The sequence below is a fragment of the Pyrus communis genome, chromosome 6 (genome assembly GCF_041283825.1).
Source record: "Pyrus communis isolate YQ-2024b chromosome 6, ASM4128382v1, whole genome shotgun sequence".
In the NCBI taxonomy this organism is placed as follows: domain Eukaryota; kingdom Viridiplantae; phylum Streptophyta; class Magnoliopsida; order Rosales; family Rosaceae; genus Pyrus; species Pyrus communis.
In genome coordinates this window covers 1,306,273-1,328,287 of record NC_142570.1, presented here as the reverse complement: position 1 = coordinate 1,328,287, position 22,015 = coordinate 1,306,273, and the positions used below count along the sequence as shown (strand labels likewise).

General features: G+C 37.3%; 2 protein-coding genes and 2 pseudogenes across 3 annotated transcripts; 3 read left to right on the top strand and 1 right to left on the bottom strand.

Moving 5' to 3' along the window:
* Window positions 1-1,170: 1,170 nt before the first annotated feature.
* LOC148696086 (endoglucanase 25-like) lies at window positions 1,171-3,610 on the top strand (annotated as a pseudogene).
* Window positions 3,611-10,698: 7,088 nt separating this feature from the next.
* Window positions 10,699-14,645, top strand: LOC137711364 (uncharacterized). Its single transcript, XM_068450592.2, has 6 exons — window positions 10,699-11,533; window positions 11,970-12,172; window positions 12,843-13,134; window positions 13,234-13,319; window positions 13,403-13,494; window positions 13,915-14,645. Exons 1-6 carry the CDS (start codon window positions 11,276-11,278, stop codon window positions 14,160-14,162), a joined length of 1,179 nt encoding a protein of 392 aa, XP_068306693.2. The 5' UTR covers window positions 10,699-11,275; the 3' UTR covers window positions 14,163-14,645.
* Window positions 14,646-15,513: 868 nt separating this feature from the next.
* Window positions 15,514-20,472, top strand: LOC137711365 (kinesin-like protein NACK1). 2 transcript variants are annotated; one of them, XM_088695308.1, is made up of 14 exons: window positions 15,514-15,759; window positions 16,151-16,517; window positions 16,615-16,704; window positions 16,797-16,897; window positions 16,988-17,104; window positions 17,190-17,339; window positions 17,438-17,497; window positions 17,592-17,716; window positions 17,806-18,004; window positions 18,105-18,215; window positions 18,299-18,391; window positions 18,488-19,441; window positions 19,554-19,876; window positions 19,954-20,472. In XM_088695308.1, exons 2-14 carry the CDS (start codon window positions 16,244-16,246, stop codon window positions 20,279-20,281), a joined length of 2,925 nt encoding a protein of 974 aa, XP_088551434.1. In that variant the 5' UTR covers window positions 15,514-15,759; window positions 16,151-16,243; the 3' UTR covers window positions 20,282-20,472. The 2 variants fall into 2 exon arrangements, with proteins under 2 accessions (XP_088551434.1, XP_068306694.2); XM_068450593.2 differs by having other exon boundaries at window positions 15,515-15,759; window positions 16,154-16,517.
* A 256-nt stretch (window positions 20,473-20,728) lies between these two features.
* Window positions 20,729-21,350, bottom strand: LOC148696085 (non-specific lipid-transfer protein 2 pseudogene; annotated as a pseudogene).
* Window positions 21,351-22,015: the final 665 nt, after the last annotated feature.

The window sequence follows — 22,015 nt, the reverse complement described above, 5'->3', positions numbered from 1 at the left end:
TCAATTGAATTGCCGGTCATCTTATTCGTATTTAGTTGAGACCGTGCCTCCCTCTTTCTCTAAAAAAAAAACCTAAATTTCTGAAAGCCTTCTTCTCGTCGGCCCCTTGCTCCGGCTTGGGGTATGTGGCAGCCTAGTGCCCCCCAACCCAAATCATCACCCTCTTCCCTCTTCCCCTATCTTCCTCCTTATCAACCCATATCTCCCCGTCTTTATTGTTCTCACCTTTTCCTCCAACTACCCCCCCCTCCCCCAATTTTTCCCTTATACAAACCACCATGGTTGGTGATTTGCATTTTCTTTTTATGCACTTAGATTTCGGCTGTTTTCGTTCTGAGCATTTTGTGTCTCAGGTTGCCCTGGCTTGGTCTCAGTTTTTCTGAGTTGATCTCATATTTGCTATCTCTACCTTGTTCCTCTCCAAACATCGCTTCTCACTGTGGATCTTCAACCATCTACTCTTGTTGCTTGTTTCAGCTGGTGTCTCCCCCAGAGGTGCACTTTGGTGGTTTGTAGCGTTTAAAGTGCATTTTGCACTATTTGGTAGGATTATGGGAGCGCTCTTAGCGCAGATTGCTTGCCTATCCCCATTTTTCGTTCATCCTTTTAGTTCTTTGGCCCTTCTTTTGGGTGGTGGCGACGGATCTGCAGTGGTGGTGCGGCTATTTTGATGGAGGTGGCTCCTTTACATTTCATGTCTAAGTTTTTTCATTTGTTCACTGCTATAGGCTGTTCATTTTGGGCCTATTTTATTGTAATTTTCTGTTATTGAGTTGAGCTTTTGTTGATCATTTTGGACTCTCTTTTAAAAAATTTCTTACCTTGTAATAGCTTTCTCTTTCTATGAAATTTACTTTGATTGAAAACTGACTTGCTAGCCTAATATTGAAAAGACAAAATACGCATATTCTCATAGGCAAATTTTGGCAAGCATAAAAAGGTATTTTCCTTAATATATTTCCTTTGATAGCATCGATATTTTTTTCTTTATTAGCCAACTCATGCTTCTGTTTTATCACGAAACTATTTCATTGTGAATAACTACCAAAAATTAATTTTATAGTACTTAGAACTATGATATTTTAGTTTCTATACACATTTGATGATCAAAACTCTTTTTTCTTTTTTCTTCTTTTTATCACTTGCCATTTTCTCATCTCTTCACAAACAATGCCATCTTCTCTAGGTTCCAAAACGCAAACTTCTGCAACAGACATAGAACCTGTGAGGTTTGTCCATACAGTCTCTGAGGCCCGCCATTTGCTTCCCTCGGCGAGTCTTTGGAACTCCATAGAAATTGACTTTAACCTAATTCCTAAGTCTTCCACAGCCAATGACTCAATCCTTTCTCAGTACTCCAAGTCCCTACGAATTCAATCTCGTTATTACAGATAAAAAACTACTTCAAACGTTGTCTTTACAGTTCTGCATCCATTCGTTTTCTTGTCCTAGCTCTAATCTTACTGGTAACAATTTTGCCTAACGCTCTTCAAAACAATCATCGCCACCCTTCAAAGAATCTTACGCTTGCATTGAACCAAGCTCTAACGTTCTTCGATGCGCAAAAATGTAACATGTTTCTACCATCATGCATTTGATTAGAAATAGTTTACATGTTACTTTTTTTTTATCTAACTTGCTGAAAATTTTCTTATATGATCAGCTGGGGTTTACCCTAATAACAGTCCTGTCAAATTTCGCGCTAGTTCAGGATTGCATGATGGTAATTTGAGCAGCAAACTGGCGAATCTTGAGGGCTGTTTCTATGATTCTGGTAACAACATAAAGTTCAGCTTCCCTAGCTACGTACAGCTTATATCGTAACCCTGTTGAGCTGGACCGTGATCGAATACCACGAAAAGTATGCTGATATTGGTGATCAGCTTGATCATGTCAAGGACATAATGAAATGGGGCAGTGATTATTTGCTCAAACTCTTTGTTCCTCCAAACCCAACTTCAGAGTTCATATTGTATTCTCAGGCAAACCTTCGTGAACTTTTTAAATCCTATTCGATGACCGTTTCATTTTTAGTTTTTATTGTTTGCACCACAATCTTGTTTCTCGGTTTTAGTGACAATGTTCCATTTTCCTTTTTTTCCAATTTAGATTGGAAGTGAAAACATTGATGCCAAGGTTCCTAATGACATAGCAAAGGCCTGAAGACATGGATTACGACAGACCTGTTTCGATCTGCGACAGCATGGCTTCTGATTTAGTAGGGGAAATTATTGCAGCATTATCAGCTTCTTCATTTGTCCTTAAAGAAAATTATACTCAGAAGAATTAGCCACAGCAGCCAAGAAGATTTACGAGAGTGCAATTACTAAACTGGACCCTGCTAGGCAAGCAGCATACACCGAGGTTGATGCTTGTGGAGGAGAATCTAGGAATTTCAACAACTCGTCTGGTTTCCAAGATGAACTGGTTTGGGGAGTAACATGGTTATTTTTCGCTACCGGAGATAATTCATATCTAGATTATGCTACAAAAAGAATTTAAGTACGCAGTGGCTAATGAAACAAGTGCCAATAAAGGGATTTTCTATTGGAACAACAAGCTCACTGCCAATGCGGTAATTTTACTGCAACATTCACTCTCGAATTTATGAACTTGAATAAGTTTTGAACTGGTTGGTACGTTACATCTTGTAGGTCTTGCTCACGCATTTCTGATATTTTCGTGATCTTGGATTCCCGTATCCGTATGAATCTACTTTGGACGCGTCATCAGACATCACTGACACCCTCATGTGTTCTTATCTTTCCTCTCAGATAATTAACACCAGGTATATATACCTGAGTATATTACAATGCATGCAGCTATTGTTGCATTTATGAGTAGTTCAAATTGAAATACCTCAAAATTCCTAAAATGCAGGTAGATTGCTCCTCCAAAGGCCTACTTATGGTGCGCGGGCACCTCTTGAATATGCTGCAACGGCATCCCTTCTTAGTAAATTGTACAGCGACTACCTTGATCTTCTGCGTAGTTCTGGTGGGAGTTGCAGCAGTTCTGGCTTTTCCGTCGATATGTTGCGCAATTTCTTGATGACTCAGGCAATTGTTACATATGATAAGTTAAATCGAATATACAAGCTCAGTCTTGTACCTGCATAGGAACACGAGTCTTAATGTTTTTCCTTATTTATGCAATTTTTTTTCAGGTCAATTACATTCTAGGAGAGAATCCAATGAAGCTGAGCTACATGGTTGGCTTCGGAGACAAGTTTCCAACCCAATACACCATAGAAGTGCATCGATCCCTTGGGACGGTCATCAATACTCTTGTAAAGATGGAGAGAGATGGAAAAACACCAAGGATCCGAATCCAAAATTGCTTTTGGGAGCCATGGTAGCAGGTCCCGACGAATTGGACAAATTCGTAGACGAAAGGGATAAGCAAGAGTTCACTGAGCCCAGCATAGCGACTAGTGAGAAATGCTGGTTTAGTTGCAGCACTCATTGCAGTTCACGTTCCTCCTCGTCATCGTTCTTCGAAGGCCAAAGGCACGCATTGTGGGATAGACCAGACGGGTATTTTTGGTAAGATTAGGTCGTAGTTGCTGGCGGATTATGCTGTTGGGTTAGGATGTACCTTGTGCAACTTTAAGAACATAATTTTTAGATAATTCCCTGTACTTTCTTAACTAATTTGATGTTTCTCTAAGCTCAAGCATTGAACAAGAAAACAAAGTCAAGGACTCTGGGAAAAACTGGTAAAATTTTCATGGAAAATGATTATTTTACAAGCTGAACGTACAGCAATTGACAATCATAAAAAGGGAAGGACATTGCATAGAATATCAAGTTTCGCAAACGTGGGTTAGGTTTGTTGAGCAAATTAGCATGCCGCCCACCCAAATACAAATCTTTATTCCGTAAACTCATCCTGTAATTTAGAATAACCTAAAATATTGCCTTACCAAACAAAGAAAAAGAGAGAATGTTGAAGATTCAAGTGGAATACTCGTGTCTGGAGGTGGATAGAAGATGGAGGGCATTTTGGTTTAGGGTAGATGGCTTATTGGAATATCGTCCAAAAAATGGTCATGTATCATTATGTCAACTTTTATGACTGAAGTGACTTTGTCTTTATTAAAAGTCTAGAAAATGATTTGGAACAAAGAAGTTGAGGGACCATCAGATATTTTTATTGGTAGTGGTGAGTTCCATTACCCAGTGCCCAAGAGAAGGATCTTTCTCTGGGTTCACGTCACGTCTGTCTTCTTCCCCAAAACTCCTTCTAAACCGACTCATCAAACCATATTTGTTCAGCCCGAAGAATTTCAAAATGTAGAAGCATGTCATCCGACTCCCACTCAAAAGTACAATTTTAATCAACCATTTTCCTTTCAAGTACCCTTAAACCCTCACCTAAGGAGTAGGCACAGTGAACTACATTTCAATAGGGCATGTTTGCTTATACTAAGAGTAATACTAGGGAGATTAAATTAGTAAACTAAATGAAGTGTCACAAATAAAAAATAAGCATGTTTATCAACGATTAAGTAATAATTCAACATATGCCTCCTAGTTTCAAAGTACAGGATTACATAAAATATATGTTCTACGCGTTGGTTGGTTTTTCTGCAGTGCTAGAAACCCAATGGAGAGAATTAGCAGTAAGGGTAATTAAGACTTTTTACTCGAGTTTTTAGTTAGAATTATAAGAAATTAGAAAATTTGGCTAAAATTCAATTTTTACCTCTAAAACTGGCTATTTGTCAAACTTTCCGAAGTTCTGTCCATGTGTGAACCTCATTGTCACATGGGACTCACTCAACCACATTGCTAACTCTCTAGTCTCTACTACGTTAAATTAGTCCGCATCCTCATTTGATTGGGATAATATATTGCACATATTTTGTATTTTTTTTTTTGGGAACCAAGGAACCCCATCTGAATGACTTGGATTATGAATTGATTCACATCAAATTAATTTGCTTACATTTCATCATAGATAGCAATACATCCGTGGCCGATCGTCTTGGAACTTGTTGGTATTGTGTCACATTCAAAGACTAGCAAGTTTTGAATTTGACTGACATCAAATTAATGATTAAATATTAAAAAACATAGCGATACATATATACAATATTTATTTTTCTTATGTATGTTTAAATAGTGTTGATAAAATTTGCGTTGGTAAAAGTTCACAACATTGATGATGAAATCAACAGAGACAAAGCAAAGGTAATGCTAACTAATTTAACGGAACGGACGCCTAAGAGCACTTCCATCGGAAGCAAAAGAGGCCGGCACCCATGGAAAAAACAAGCTGAGACTCAGCCAATCTACTCCAGCCCGTGGAATAGACTGGCACCTAGTCCAAGCCAGTCCACAGGTCGGCCTAAAATCGACAAAGGAAAGAGACGGCTCATCTGACGTCTTGCTAACGTCATGGCTACAGTCTCTCTCATCTGGAACCCCATCCGACTCCTGGAACCCCATCCCGATCCCTGGAACCCATCCCAATCCCTGGAACCCCATCAACCCCCTTCCCCTGATAAATCCATATATTCAACACCATGTCCCCCTTCCAAATCATGATCTTCCTGCAACTCGGATACTCGTCGATCGGTTGATTAACTCGGATCTTTCTGCAACTGGAATTTTTTTTCCGTTTTGTATATTCTTGATGAATTTTTGAATATGTAGGTGTTGATTTTTGGGGGTTTACGGTGTGCGCAGGTCTAGGATGGTAGGTGTCCATGTTCAGAATAGGATAGATTCGACGACGTGGTGTATAGAGAGGAGAAAAAAATGGAAGAACAAGAAGAAGAAGAAGAAGATGGTGTACAGAGGGAAGAAAAAACTGGGAAAAGTGGGAAGAATAAAGAAGAAGAAGAAGAAGACGGGAGGGGTGTCAGAGAAAAGAAGTCAAAAATTAAAAAATCAAATTATTATTTTATAATAAAAATTAATAATATTTTAATAAAATTGACTAGGTTATTTTTTGTTAGAAGTGGAGATGCTTTGGTCTATTACTATTCACTGGAGTCTATTACTGTTTACTTGAGTGGATAAATGAGCTAGGTGTTGGTGCAAAGTTTTTAAGGGTGGAATTACTCTAAGGGGAAAAATAAGAGCGAAATGAGTTTCGAGGTGTTCAGAGAAGAGAAAAAAATGAAGGAAAAGAGAGCTCCCGGTGGAGATGCTCTCTTGACCTTGGAGTGTGGTAGGTTTGATTTGGAAAATCACTTTAATTGGATGGTTTTGGTAATTGAATGGGGACTTAGATTCTCTCTCCCTCCAATGTGCCTGCCTTACTTTCATTCTTTGCCCTTGAAAAAAATTTCCTACGATGAAGATTAAGGCCACGTAAGAAACAAGAATTATGATACTTGGTATGGCGGAACAAATATCATCTCTGAATTTCACTGTCTAAAGTCTAAGAAGCAAGAAATTCGAACTATTCAAATTGAATTTCAACGGTCCCTAATAACTCATTCTGTTATCCCACCTTACACAAATCAAGGGCTCGAATCACTCTTTTTCTCTCTTAACAGTTTACATTTCTTGCTCTTTTGACTCCAGACAGTGAGGTCTGAACAGGATCTAAATTCATATAGGCGCACCACCAATCGTATGTCAACATGTTACCAGACATGCATGCATGCATGCAACGGGTTAGTTGAGGCATATTGAATTCCCAGCGAGAAAGTAGGCGTGCAATTAAGTTAATCGGTACACAAATAAAGAATTGTGTCGTGCATGGGAGATATAAACTAGAACCAATTAAATGGACAAGAGTAACAACATATGAAGACCCACAAATCAGGACCTCCTACCAGTAGCTTACGCTAAATATTTAATTGCGTAGAAGAAATTGCATAGAACGATTTGACTGTTGTATAGTATTTCGGTCTAATAATACATTAGTCTTTATGCACGTGTGTAAAAGATATTTTTTGAATTACGGTGTGTCACGCGCTATTTATACATTTTAAATATATTTATATGTGTAATTTGACAAAAGGAAAGTCAAATATTTGAAGTAAATGAACAATCTTAGATCGTGCTAGAAGAAATCTCTTATAAACCAATTAAAGCAGCTGAATCCACATAATAAAATCGATCTCTATTGAATTTATATTAAGAATAGAAAAAAATAATATTTAATAAACAACTGATTGAATCATATTATTACAAACCCATTGTGAGGCTAAATTCACTCTCTCCCCATTGCACGCCTCTTAAGATGTTTTGAAAGTGTTTAAAAATAGAGAAAATAATATTTAATGAACAACTGATTGAATCACACTATTGCTAGCATATTGTGAGCTGCTAATTATTTAAAAAAAATGTACAAAAAAATTTAATTATTAAAAAAAACAATGTTAAAATGACGTAAATATTCCTACCACATTTGATGCATTATTTTGGGTTATTTTTGAAGTTTTTTGTTTGAAGGGTATTTTTGTCTATTTATTTTTTGTGTAGCTTGTGGCACCAAAAAATACTATTCATTGGGCCCTTAGCTTTATATATAAAGATTAACACGCACAAATTTTTCTCTACATGACAATACTTTATTAGGACTGAACTATCATGATTGCGGTCCTTCTATGTAATTAAGCTCCCTCTCAACTATATTCATCAATAACTTTCTATTTCCTTGTTGTATCGGGTAATAATACTTTGAAGAATAAGTCATGCACTTTAATTATATTTTCGACATTTTCAGTTATGATGGTATTATCCACACACATTCATTTTTATCTTCTACACATTTTTTTTTAATTTTTGTCATTTGATCTTCTTCAATTTATTAGATCCGATGACCATAAATAGAGAAAGATGTGTAAGAGGTAAAAAAATGATGTGTGGATAACACAACCCTTTCAGTTAAACCTAACCCAAAATGTGTGTATTTTTTTTTTCTTTTGGCATGGTTCTAAAAAGCTTAGAATTCATATAAATATTTTCGGTTTAGTGCATGATGGAGAAGTTTCTCTAACCTAAAGCTACATTTTAATTTTTTTAAAACTACTATAAACAATTATATTTTGGCATTAAACAAACGAAATAGCAACATCATAATTTGCGTTTGTGAACCAAACTTAACCTAAGATCAAATATAAATATATAACCAACCTCAACCAACACCATTCGACATGGACACACATTAAAATGCAAACTACATGAGAATCCATCCATTATAAACCAAACTTAACCTAGGATCAAATATAAATATGATTTTTGTAACATATAAAAAAAAAAACCAAAAAATTCACACCTTAAAGTCTGACAATGAAACTTCTAGTGTCCTTTGTATGAATATATATGTCAAGATGAAGACTTGGAAAGAGACGGAGTCTCAAGGTAAAATGGATAGATGAAGATTTAGGAAGACAAAAGACTTTAAGGAAAGATGTGGAGTACTTTGGGCTACCGAAAGACATGACGCAAAATCAAGCATATGGGCATTCTAGTATTTATACCGCATATTCCACTTAATGAGATAAAACTTGATTATTATTTGTTGTTCAATATTATAATTTATAAATATGTCAAAGTCCAAGGTACGAAAGCAGGTGCACCATAATATACTACATACTTGACGGTCTTGTTTGCCAGCTCAATATTTTATTTTGGGTCTAAAGGAAATCATCATGATACATTTTAATTTCCACTAAGAGAAATAGATAAGCAGTTTGAATAATTAAACATCAATGCATACCCATCAAATCCAAAATCAAAACTAAAAAATTTGTATTTGTATAGAATTGATTCAATATTCTCAGTCCAATTCAACCATTGGAAAATTGAATGGTATAGAAAATGTTGGCCAAGAATTGAACATATGTAGTGTTTGAATGGGAGGAGATTTCAAGCCCTAGATGAGGAGGGACTTATTCTCATACCCAAAGTAAGCATAAAACTTTTATATAAAGTATGACTTTATGGGAAAAATCATTAAGTTTGATTAGCAACTAGTAACCGCCGCAATAGTAGTTACTATTGACACGTGCGTGGCACGGGGCGCGGAGTAGGTGAGAGCTACCACCCTACTAACACTCCAAATGAATTTTTTTTTTGGTCTAATTATTAATGAATTTCTTCGTTATTTTAGTGACCAATTTTAAAGGAGAAGTTATTGTTTCCATTCGTCACATACAATAACACAAATAATGGAATTTAGAAGGATCCTATCAATTTGTGTATATGATCTTATGAATAATTTGATATGAATACGTAATTTCTTTGCAACAATTGAAGATGAGTTTCTAACTTTCTATGTATGAGTTTCTAATTTTCTATGCATTTACAATATTTAGGTGGCTAGCCACCGCGCTAATAAATTTCTAGACATTTGAAAAATAAGAAATAGCATCTTGGCTTTCCTAGGCGCTCGTCCATCCCGTCTAGATACCTGCCCAGCCTGTCTAGATAGTCTAGACAAGCTGGTTAGTTTTGTGACTTTTTTTGCTTTATTTGTTTTCATTTAAGAAAATGGCTTAAGTTGCAATTCTCGTTTAGACAAAATATATAATTTCTATTTACATTTTTTTGTCCAATCAATTATAAGAGACTTGTTACATGCTTGGAGAAATACTCATTTATATGCTTGTTCCCTATATTTTCAATATTTTATAGTACTTTATAATTTATATATGATTCTATTTTTTAATTTATGTATCCCAAGACAATTATGTATTTTTTTAAGTATAAGTAAGTACTTAGTTTTTTTTTTTTTTTGAACAAACGATATTATCTACACTAGGGGGAGGGGGTGGACTTAGCGTCACAATGGGCTAGCAATAATGTGGTTCAAATTCGTCTTTGCCGAGAATCTAACCTAAGACCTCTCACGTACAAGTAAAGATGAATATCATTAGACCGTAGTATTAAATGACAAAAGTAAATAAACACTTAGGTAAATACTATATAATAAAATGATAAAAAAAATGTATGCCTTCCGCCCAACTAGCGCCGTATTTTCTTCCCCAAAATTTTTTATTATTTTATTTATCACCCCCTCAAAATAATTAAGGAAATTGGCTACGATAGAATAATTTTAAACTTGGGTTGCTCAAATAGAAAGAATGATATGAATGACATGAAAGATAGGAATAAAAGGATTGAAAATGTCTAAATTACCCATGTTTATACAGCAAGCGTAATATAACAATATTGTAGTAAAAATATTGTTACGATATCGATAATATATTCATTTTTTTGTCAAAAAATAGATCTTTGTTAAATTAATCACGACGGAGTTTAAACCTATATCGTCTTGTAAGAGCTCAACTTCTTTCCATCATTATAGTAAACGATCACTTACGATATCGAGAATATTGAGATGCAGTAGATAATGTATTGAAATGGTGTTGATATTGGCATAGGGGTCTACAAAGAGGGGCTTTTTAGATATTTCACTCCTCAAAACTTTCTATAAGAGCAACCGCAATTCTTAATTTCTAATCCAGAACTAGCCCTTTGTTTTCTTTCTATTATTGAAATATTTTTGCTTATCATTTTAAGTTATAGCAACATTTTTTATCTTATTTATCATCGTTATATAAATTTAATTTTGAGATCTGTTTCGTATGAATAAAACGAATTTCAAAATTTAAACTTATCCGATAATAATGAAAAGGATGATGAGTACTAATACTACTTGAGGAAGATGAGCAAAAATACAAAAATACACCCTACCATTATAGCTAATAATTTATTAAATTAATTAAGATTTTATTTTTTTTATTTATCTTCGTCTTCATTTATAATACACTCTGGTTCGAGCTTCCCCTCTCCCCCGTGCTTTCTTCTGCGCTTTATTTCTTCCTTCACACAAAACCCGTTTGATTGGTTCAATCCGCTTTGTTTTTACTTCAGGACTTCAAGCCTTACGATCCAATTTTCCGATTTTTTCTTCAAAAAATACAAATTTTCGGGGCTTTCCGAAGCTGATTTGATCTGATCACTTCCAAATTTGCAATACAATCCATTTTTTAAGTTTGGGATTTTGAAGATAGAATTTGGGTTTTCTCTGCTGTGTTTGGTTACCGAGAAACCGCAGGAAAACGATCGCTTTCCTTTTATAAATCGCAGCGTCTTATACATTCCTTTTCTGGTACTAATTTGGGACTTTTGATAAGCTAAAGAACCAACAACACCTTCTTTTCATTTGTTTTCGTCTCGGTCGATTTGGGTTTTTCGTAAAAAAGCAGAACATATCGGAAGGTTTCGGCTTTTCCTTTCCATTTTCCTCCGTTTTCTCAGCAATCAAACGGAGGCGAGAAAGTTTGATTTTTGAGCTGTGGGAAATGTTGGGAAGTGGGTTGCAGTTCGGGAATGTTCGTGGGGAGGACAGGTTTTACATTCCTGTGAAAGCAAGGAAGAGATGCAACAATCAGCAGAAGCAAGCTCGGAGAGCCAGCAAGAACGATGTCAATGAGAGCCCCAAAGAGCATCAGAATTCATCGGCAAAGCCCTCTTTCGAGCGGTCTCTGACACCGACTAGCAATCTGGACAGGCTCTTGGAGTTCACCACTCCCTCTGTTCCTGCTCAGTATTTCTCAAAGGTTGATCATTTCTCCATGTTTATCTGTTTAGCTTTGTTTGTCAAAAATGTGTAGAAAACTGAGTGTCTGTTATTGGGTAATCTTATATTTGAGAAAATAATAGGCTTAAGCAAACGTGTTGACCATGTTTATGTTATTGTTACTCAGACTGCATTTTTGCTGCTGAGAAAATGCAGGAGAAAGTGTAGAAAACTAGACTTTTCGATGTTGGAGTTTTGCAACTCAAGACTTGAGAAAATAACTAGTACAATTATTTCTGAAGCTTGAAACTGACACGAGAAATTCCATCTTTAGGTGCAAAACCAATATAAGAATAATGCCAGAGTTCTATTACTTTTGGTTTACATTGTTTTGCGATTTGAACGAGGCGTTAATGACTTGGGAAATCCTCTGAAAAGTGTTAACTTTGAACATTGTGGTTTTTGTTTTGGTGCAGACGACAATGAGGGGGCGGAGGACTTGTGATGTTGAGTTTGAGCCTTACTTCACACTGAATGATCTATGGGAATCGTTCAGGGAGTGGAGTGCATATGGGGCAGGAGTACCATTGGTCCTTAACAATTGTGATTCTGTTATTCAATACTATGTTCCGTATTTATCTGGTATCCAATTATATGGGGAATCTTCTGTGAAGTCAAGGTAATAAAGCTTTCTGTTTGGATTCATAGTTTCATACACTTAGAACACCAGAGTTATGTGACTCTGTAATCTTTCTTTGTTATATGTTTGTTTACAACGATTATCAGTTACATGAAATAGTACTGTAAATGATGTTATGTTCACAATGTTGGTTAAATTACAGGAATATGTATAATGATCTATTGCAGACATCCATGACTAGTACTAATGGTTTTCAGGGAATGTAATCATACAATGTATATGCTGATTGCAATCTTTCTCTTCGATAAGGTAGTACTATCTACGTAGATGTGGAGGTCACTGTCAAATGGTTTCTGATGGGAAATTTATCACTTTCTACCTTCATATCTTCAGTGCTTAGTTGATCAATTTGTTTTGTAAAGTTTTGGTTCCACACTGTGATAGATAATGATTCAGTGCTAGTAAAATTATGTCTTGAGTATGTTCAGTTTCATTTCTATATAATACACAAGTCTACAAATTTTTGCCAGTCTTCCTCTGACATGTAAAGCCCTTCTTCTTGTCTGTCCATTTTCTTATGTGTTCCTTGTTGTGAACTTTTGTCATATGTAGCACTGTGCGATTGTTGATAATAGAGATTCTAGTGTGTTATAAGGCTAATTGGCATCATGGCATGTGACTTACATTTTGATGTTTCCCGTTTGGTTAGGCAAGTGGGTGAGGACTATGATGTCGACAACTATTTAGATTCAAGTAGTGATGCAAGCAGTGATTATGAATTTGAGAAACACATAAAGGTTGCAAAGGAGCAGGGGATTCTTCACCATCTAAGCAGGGACATACCTACCAGAATGGGCAGTTTGTCCATACATGGTGAACACCCTGTATTACAAGAAGGCTTTTCTAGTGATGATGGAGAAGCTGGGAATTCTCGAGGTGTCCTGCTTTTTGAGTTTCTTGAGCAGGATGCTCCATATGGCCGTGAACCATTGGCTGACAAGGCTAGTTTATTTTCTGACTGCAGTAGATTTCGGTACTTTGTGGTCTTTGCTCTGCATTAGCTGCCTTTTTTTCTGATTAATTATTGTGATTGTTAGCAGATATCAGGTCTTGCACACCAGTACCCTGGGTTAAAGACATTAAGAAGCTGTGACTTACTGCCAGGAAGTTGGATGTCAGTCGCTTGGTAAGAAAAATATGATGTGTACTATTAATATTATAAATATTCTTGTACGGACCAAGATTCATATTATCTGGTTGATTTTGTAGGTATCCCATATATCGAATACCTACGGGTCCAACATTGAAAGATTTAGATGCTTGCTTTTTGACATATCATTCACTTTCAACACCCATGACAGGTAACAATAACTTTTTACTAATTGGTATTGTGGTATTATTGTGGTTTTTTTTTTTCCAGCATTTTTATATGATAGGATATTTTCCTTTCTATGGTTAGTCTCGGGCCTCTATAATCTGGGGAGGGAGGGAGAGGGAGATAGAGAGAAGTGGTGACGTGCGCGAAGGGGAAGGATTCTGGATAAGTTTACATCTTTCACCATTATAATGCCTACGAGGATTTTGATCATAGAGATTCAATGGCGGGAGTCAGCTCTTCTATGTTCATTCACTGGTTTACGTTTAGCAACAACAATAGATCCTAAAACGATAATGTGAAACACTATTATAACTTTTCTTAAGCAAATGATTCAATCTACTGGGTCATTTATTTTGTCTTGCCAGTTGATGTCGTAAGATTTTTTGTTTCTTTTCGTGTTCAGGTACTGGAAATAGCCCGGCTCCAGTGATGATCTATCCCAGTGAGATGGATGGTGTCCCAAGGATTTCCTTACCTGTTTTTGGACTGGCATCCTACAAGTTAAAAGGATCCCTGTGGACACAAAATGGAGTGACGGAGTGTCAACTGGTGAGTTCCCTGATGCAGGCCGCAGACAGTTGGCTTAGCCTGCTCCAGGTCAATCACCCCGATTTCCAGTTCTTTGCTTCGCACGGCATGCACTGCAGGTGAAATCAATCTTGTTTCGCTGATGGAAGTATCTTAGCTTCCACTCCACAAGTTACAAGCCTTGAAATTAAGCTTCATGATTGACGTAAATGGAGGATGCTGGAATGTGAACCTTTTGTTTTAAAAGCAAAAAACGGAAGAGAAAGTGGTAAGTTACAAAATTAAGATAGAAAATAAGAAAAGTAAGAAGTGGGAACAGTGTCAAGCGGCTTGTAACTCAGTTGGTTAAGAGCATCCATCCTTGTATCCGAGGTCCCGTGTTCGAATCCTCCTCCCATAGTTTAATGTAAATTATTCTATCATGTGACAAAAAGTTGAAAACAGTGAAATGAAAAATGCAAGCCATGGGAGGCAGGAGAATAAGGTCAAAAAAGACTAGTGATGAAAAAATGTTAGCGGTGTATGAGAGAACCCACTGTAGAATATTATATAGTTATATTATCGGTTTGACAACTCTTTTTAGAGTGTCAATAACAACTTTATATATTTATGTTTAGTCATGACAAATCGGCTTTGCGAAGTCACGAGATTCTGTTGAACACAAACTCTCAAATTATTAAACAAGCAAAAAATCCTTTGTTGGGTGTCGAGAACTTCGACATTCAAATACCTTTGCGTCTTTGGTGCTGAAGATTAGATTAGATTGAATAACTCACCAAACTCAAAATTTAGACATAATTTGAAGGTTAACTTTCAAATTTTTCATTCAAACATATCAAAATGATCGGACTGGTTTGAATCGACCACTTCAAACAGTTAGACTGGGCTTTTGCCCACCTGTAAATAACAGTATATATCCGCCATGGAAATTCTTCTTCCTTTTGAGAGGTACTCATGTGATTTTGGTACCGAGTATCTCATAACAACAATAGCATGAGTACGTCGTTACGTTGATGTTGTCAGTAATACATGACATACTGAGAGAAATTAATACATAAAAACTCAATGCGAAAAGTAAAGTGTCGATTGTCAACTAATTGATGTCCTTCACCTTTTTCTTTATCTGAATTTAAGAACAACACCGTAAAACTTATACAAGCAAGAATTTAAGATAAATTAGTACATATTTTTTAATTATAACACAGAAACAATACCCCACACACAAAAGTTATGTTTGAAGGGCCAGGCTGGACTAATAATTGAAGGTTGGAAACTCTTCCTTTCTTTTTGTCCTTTTGTGGAAGGGAAGATAATTAAATAAAAAATAGATAAAATAATAACCGTTAGGATTTGAAACTGGGTCCCGCTTCACACGACGCTGCCGTTTTAACTCGCGAAAACGAAAACGCATGCAAAGGTCGGCGTGTAACCGTAAAATTCTCAATTAAATAAGCCAACAAAATTGACAAAAAGAAAAAGGAAAAAAACTAGCCGTTGGAGCCCTAGATTCAAAATTGAATAACAAGGCCAATAAACAATGAGCCAATAATTTGTCATCATTCCCTTTCCTTCTTCTTCTTCTTCTTCTTCAAGCATTCGAATTCGAATCCGACTTCGGAGCGATTCTCCTCAAACTCAAACGCTCCCTTTCATCCCTCAATTCCTCTTGTGCGCTGAAGATTTCTGGGAGTTTCCGGGTCGAATCCGGCTTTCTATTTCTGTGAGTTTCCTCTGTTTCTTTTAAAACTGATCTGTACAGATTTTCGCTTTCCTTATATATGATGCTTAAAACCAGTGGAATTTGATGGATTCAATCTTATTTGGAAAGAAATTGATTTCTAACATGGTTACTAATTCTAAACTAATAAGTGGTTGGAGGAGAATTCGACCTTTGGGCGTATAGGGAGCACATCCGCTCTAGCCAATGTGGCAACTACGCCAACGTCTGCTTGCTTATCATAAGTTTGGATTTAAAGTTTGAAGATTTTAGGGATAAATGTTTCAATTAGTGAGAGGGTCATGGGAAATTGTCAAATTTTTATGATCTGATATGTTTTGGATCCAAGATTATTTGGTTTCTACCGTCAGACTAATTCCAAGATTGTTTTTAGCAGAAAGGCTTTAACCTTTACTGGGAAAGGCCCGAGATTCGGTGTTGGTGTTTGGTTCTTCAAGCTCGTTTAATCCGGTATATTCGAGGCACAATGACTGTCAAAACTCCTGGAACACCAACTTCAAAAATAGACAGGCCACCGGCATCAACACCGGCTTCAAAAATAGACAGGACACCAGTCTCAACTCCAGGCGGGCCAAGAGCTAAGGAGGAGAAGATCGTTGTCACGGTGCGTTTAAGGCCTCTAAACAAAAGAGAGCAACTAGCAAAGGACCAAGTTGCGTGGGAATGCCTCGATGACAACACGATTGTGTACAAGCCCCCGCCTCAAGAACGCTCAGCTCAACCGGTCCCATTCACATTTGGTATGGAAAAACCCCTGCCTATGTGTCTTCTTTGTAATTTTCTCATCTGTGATGATTCACATCAGATAATTGGTTCACTGGTTTCTTCTGTTTGCAGATAAAGTTTTCGGTCCTAGTTCCTTAACGGAATCAGTATACGAGGAAGGAGTGAAAAATGTGGCCTTGTCTTCGTTGATGGGCATCAATGGTAGTGGTTTATCCTTAGATTCATGTCTTTTCTTCCTTTTTCGATCCTCATCTCGCTTTTGAACAATTGATTGATGTTCTTTGGCACTGCAGCAACTATATTCGCTTACGGGCAAACGAGCAGTGGGAAGACATACACAATGAGAGGGATAACAGAGAAAGCTGTCATTGATATCTACAACCATATCATCAATGTAAACCTAATCATCGCGAACTAACAACAATTATGAAAGTTATGGTGAAGATTATAGCTTTGAGACTAATGTGCTCGGATTGTTTTGCAGACTCCGGAGAGAGACTTTACAATAAAAATTTCTGGACTAGAAATTTACAATGAGAATGTGAGGGACCTCCTAAATTCAGAATCGGGTCGTAGTTTGAAGCTTCTAGATGATCCAGAGGTACTTCCGTAATAAGCCTTCGCGGATGCTCTTTACATTACTTGTTCTTTGACATTGACTCATGTTCTGGATTCCCCTAATGTAGAAAGGTACCGTGGTTGAGAAACTGGTGGAGGAAACTGCAAGCAATGATCAGCATTTGAGACATTTAATCAGCATTTGTGAAGCGCAAAGACAAGTTGGTGAAACTGCTTTGAATGATAACAGCTCCCGGTCTCATCAGATAATAAGGCTGGTCAGTTCATTCATCATCGATCTTTGACGCTAGTTAACGAAGCTTTTTCCTTCTCCTAACAATCGAGACATTGTAAATAACATATTCTCTCCTTGTAGACAATTGAAAGTACACTGCGTGAGAATTCTGACTGCGTGAGATCTTTCGTGGCAAGCCTGGTAAGGAACTAAATGGAACAAGTTACGTTTTCTGAAATTCCTTGTTTCAATTATTACTTCTTGGTTAACAATTGTGAATGTCGATGATGTGCAGAACTTTGTCGATCTGGCTGGAAGCGAAAGAGCTTCACAAACACATGCAGATGGTGCTAGGCTCCGGGAAGGTTGCCACATCAACCTGAGCTTGATGACACTTACAACTGTCATTAGAAAGCTTAGGTAAGAATCTATATTTGCATACATTTTCATCATGTGAAAGATTATAGTGAGTTTTCTTTCTTACCTATGTGAACTGGTTTGATTTGCAGCAGCGGGAAAAAAAGTGGTCATATACCCTATAGAAACTCAAAGCTCACTCGCATATTGCAGCATTCTCTCGGTGGGAATGCACGCACTGCCATCATATGCACCTTGAGTCCGGCATTGAGCCATTTTGAACAATCTCGCAATACGCTCTTCTTTGCCACTAGGGCAAAGGAAGTAACAAATAATGCTCGTGTGAATATGGTATCGTTAATTTTCTTGTAATATTTTTCAGTTTGCATCTCTGCTTATTTACAATATACATTTTAGTACTCTTATTTATGTAGAAAATTCTTTTTGCTAGGTTGTTTCAGACAAACAGCTAGTGAAACATTTGCAGAAGGAAGTAGCAAGGCTGGAAGCAGAGCTGCGCACGCCTGGGCCGTCAAGGGAAAAAGACTTGAAAATTCAGCAGGTAAACTGACATACTTGTCTTGCTAGATATTTCGTTTCATGTGCTTGGAAATGTATATATAAAATGTTTTTGGTCATCACTAGATGGAAATGGAGATTGAAGAACTGAAACACGAAAGAGATCGTGCTAAATCTCAAGTGCTTGAATTACAGCAAAAACTTGAGGAGGATCCACAGGTTTATCTCTCTCTCTCTCTCTCTCTCTCTCTCTCTCCCCATATATGAATTTGTTATTCGCTTAGCTTATAAATACTTTGTATATACCAACTTCAGGGTTCAAACCCTTCGGAAATACCCCATCCCTCTGTGAAGAAATGTCTCTCATACACCGGTGTTCTATCAACAAAACCGGACAAAAAGGAGATAGGCCCTGGTGATAGAGCAAGAAATTTGAGGCAGTCTATGAGGCAATCATCAACTGCTCCTTTCACACTAATGCATGAAATCCGAAAACTTGAACACCTGCAAGAACAGCTAGGGGAAGAAGCAAATCGAGCTCTGGAAGTATTACAAAAAGAGGTGGCTTGTCATAGGCTAGGCAACCAAGATGCAGCTGAAACAATTGCCAATCTTCAAGCGGAAATAAGAGAAATGCGTTTTGTCAGATCAGTGCCAAAAGAAGTTGAGTTTGGAACTGTTGTTGCTACTAACAAGAGTGTAAGTGCTAATCTCAAGGAAGAGATTACGAGACTTCATTCACAAGGCAGCACGATTGCAAATCTCGAGGAACAGCTAGAAAGTGTTCAGAAGTCAATAGATAAATTGGTGATGTCTCTTCCTAGCAATCAACAAGAGTGCAATATCGAGGCATCCCTCAAGTCTAAGAAAGAGTCTAAAAAGAAGAAGTGTCTACCTTTGGCCTCAAGTAACATTGCCAACCGGCAAAATTTCATCAGATCCCCTTGCTCACCTCTATCAGCTTCTCGGCAAATTGCAGAATCTGAAACCGAAAATAGGGCTCCTGAGAATGATGATATTATGTCCGGTGAGATTCAACCAGAGTCTGAGAAGAGGACTCCGACAAAGAATGAAGAATGTGGAGATGTCTCATCAAAGGAGAGCACTCCAACAGGGTATCGGCGTTCCAGTTCAGTAAACATGAAGAAAATGCAGAAGATGTTCCAAAATGCAGCAGAAGAGAACGTAAGAAACATTAGAACATATGTAACGGAACTGAAAGAGCGGGTGGCCAAACTGCAGTACCAAAAGCAGTTACTAGTTTGCCAGGTATGAAAACACATTCTTTCTACTATCTAAACAAAACATGCACACATGCATATATTATTCTTTTTAACCTTGTGAAAAAATCTCATTTCGTTTCAATTGGTTACGCCTCCAGGTTCTGGAGCTGGAAGCAAATGAAGCTGCCGGGTACAATTTAGAGAATGACGAGAACATATGTGAGACTGAGGAGCCCCAAGTCTCGTGGCAAATAACTTTCAAGGAACAAAGACAGCAGATCATTGAGTTATGGGATTTGTGCTTTGTCTCCATCATTCACAGGACACAATTTTATTTGTTGTTTAAGGGTGACCCAGCTGATCAAATCTACGTGGAAGTGGAGCTGAGGCGGTTGACATGGCTGCAACAGCATCTTGCGGAACTTGGGAATGCTAGCCCTGCTCAAGTGGGAGACGAACCCACAGTCTCTTTGCCATCAAGGTTCCCTTTCTTCTCTTTTCAACTAGTTGAAATCATTCCTTTTAGTTAAAGATTCCTCATAAACTTCCGATATGCAGTATGAGAGCGCTAAAGCGCGAAAGGGAGTTCCTTGCGAAGAGGTTGTCTTCACGCTTGACGGCAGAGGAGAGAGATGCATTGTACATGAAATGGGACGTCCCGCTGGAAGGAAAGCAGAGGAAGCTGCATTTTGTGAACAAGCTTTGGCAAGATCCCCATGATCCCAGGCACATACAGGAGAGTGCTGACATAGTTGCAAAGCTTGTTGGCTTCTGCGAAAGCGGAAACTTGTCGAGAGAGATGTTTGAGCTCAATTTTGTGCTCCCATCTGATAGGAGGCCATGGATGATGGGCTGGAACCAGATTTCCAATCTTCTCAATTTGTGAGAAAGTACATTTTTGTTGTACGTACTTCACATTCTTTGAAATAATGTACATGTAAATGCTTTTTCAAGCTTTCACTTTCTGAGTTGTGAAGTGTGACCATTGAGCACAATGCACGCTATGCATGGTGTTTGATTTGGTACCCTAGTTTTCTGTAATCTTCAAATCTCAATAAAGAATCGATTCGTTTCCAACGGTTTCAAATCTGATTGAATTGGTTTCACTATAAATTGGCTTCTCTTAAAATTTTAGTAAGAGTGTTTTCTGACAACCAAAAATGCTTCTAATTGTATTTGGCAGAAAAAGTCAGAAGTTCTTATGCATCATAGACGCACATTCTAGAGAAGCAACCAAAAGTGCTTCTAACTTCGAAGCGGTGCTTCTTAATGAAAGCTCTTTTAGTAGAAGCACTTACAGCAGAAGTAGTTCGTATAGAAGCAATCTGAGCACTTATCCAATACGAATTCTCATTATATATAAGTAGCACTTTACAACCACTACTATTGATAAACCACACACCGAGAGTACAGCATAGATAAAATAGAACACACCAAATTAATTAAGCATAAGTTAATTCTCTCTCTCTAATACCCATTAATCATGGAACCAATGAGCAAGAAGCAGAACATAGAGATATAAATTATATATATATTAAAATATTGTTGGTGTGAGGCTGCATGATGCATCATAGGTTCTAGCACTTGGGGAAGGGAGTGCCACAAGTCCTGGCAACATTCCTGGCATTTGGGGTGTTGACAAGCTTCTTCAGGTTAGGATTTTTGAGGTACTGGCAGAGGCAGGGCTTCTGTTCCTTGATCTTACTGCAGCATAATTTCGACGGTGGAGTTGAAGAGGTGATTGCGCCGGCGCAGGGGCTAAGTTGAATGGCGTTGCATGTTACCGCCATTGACACCGGCGCTGTGGCCAGCAGCAGCACCACCACAGTACACAGTGCAATTGCAATGTAGGAAGAATATGATGCCTGCTTCATTCTCACTCAAACTCAACTCAACTCAACTCCAACAAGAATGTCCAAATTATTAAGGATGCTTGAGTGATGCATTTGGCTTAGGCTCCCCTCTCTATTTATAGTGGAGATAAACTAATTGAATAATAACCACCGATTTTCCTTTAGCCTTTTAGTATAAAATAATAACATGTGTGAATTGATAACAACATGTGACGAGTGACTGGGATATAAAAATTTGCTCGAAAAGTAATTGGTTGATTCAGTGATATGTTAGTATTTCTCAAGGACAAACTATTTTTTCCTTCTTAGTGGAAAATGGGACGCATATTTGTTATAATTTAGTTTACCTTTTAACCAAATACACAATCAACCACTGGTTTAGTATCTTCATTCCACTTAACGTGTGATATTTATTCTGAGTGTTCGTTAAATGTAAGATCTGCTAACCTTTAGTTATATCACAAAGTATATGAGTGCGCAAAAAGGCGGAATTCACTTTCTTTCGATAAATGCCACTTATATCAACAACGATTGCCAATTTGGTAGTAAACTTAAATTTTGATAATTTGATTGGCTGATTTATTCAGGTGTCACCGAGAACTTATTAACTTTTAATTATATCACAAAATATATAATATGCAGGAAAAAACAAAAAAAAAAAAAAGTGTGCGAAAATTACTTGTCTTTCAAAAAAGCACGTATATCCACAATGATTGCAACTTCTACAGTGAACTTATCCACAATGATTGCCAATTCTGTAGTGAACT

Coding starts and splice junctions, on each gene's coding strand:
- LOC137711364 (XM_068450592.2), top strand. CDS start 11,276: ATGTTGGGAAGTGGGTTGCAGTTCGGGAATGTTCGTGGGGAGGACAGG. Junction 12,173..12,842: donor GAATCTTCTGTGAAGTCAAG/GTAATAAAGCTT, acceptor CCGTTTGGTTAG/GCAAGTGGGTGAGGACTATG. Junction 13,135..13,233: donor GTGAACCATTGGCTGACAAG/GCTAGTTTATTT, acceptor GATTGTTAGCAG/ATATCAGGTCTTGCACACCA.
- LOC137711365 (XM_088695308.1), top strand. CDS start 16,244: ATGACTGTCAAAACTCCTGGAACACCAACTTCAAAAATAGACAGGCCA. Junction 16,518..16,614: donor ACCGGTCCCATTCACATTTG/GTATGGAAAAAC, acceptor TTCTGTTTGCAG/ATAAAGTTTTCGGTCCTAGT. Junction 16,705..16,796: donor TTCGTTGATGGGCATCAATG/GTAGTGGTTTAT, acceptor TTGGCACTGCAG/CAACTATATTCGCTTACGGG.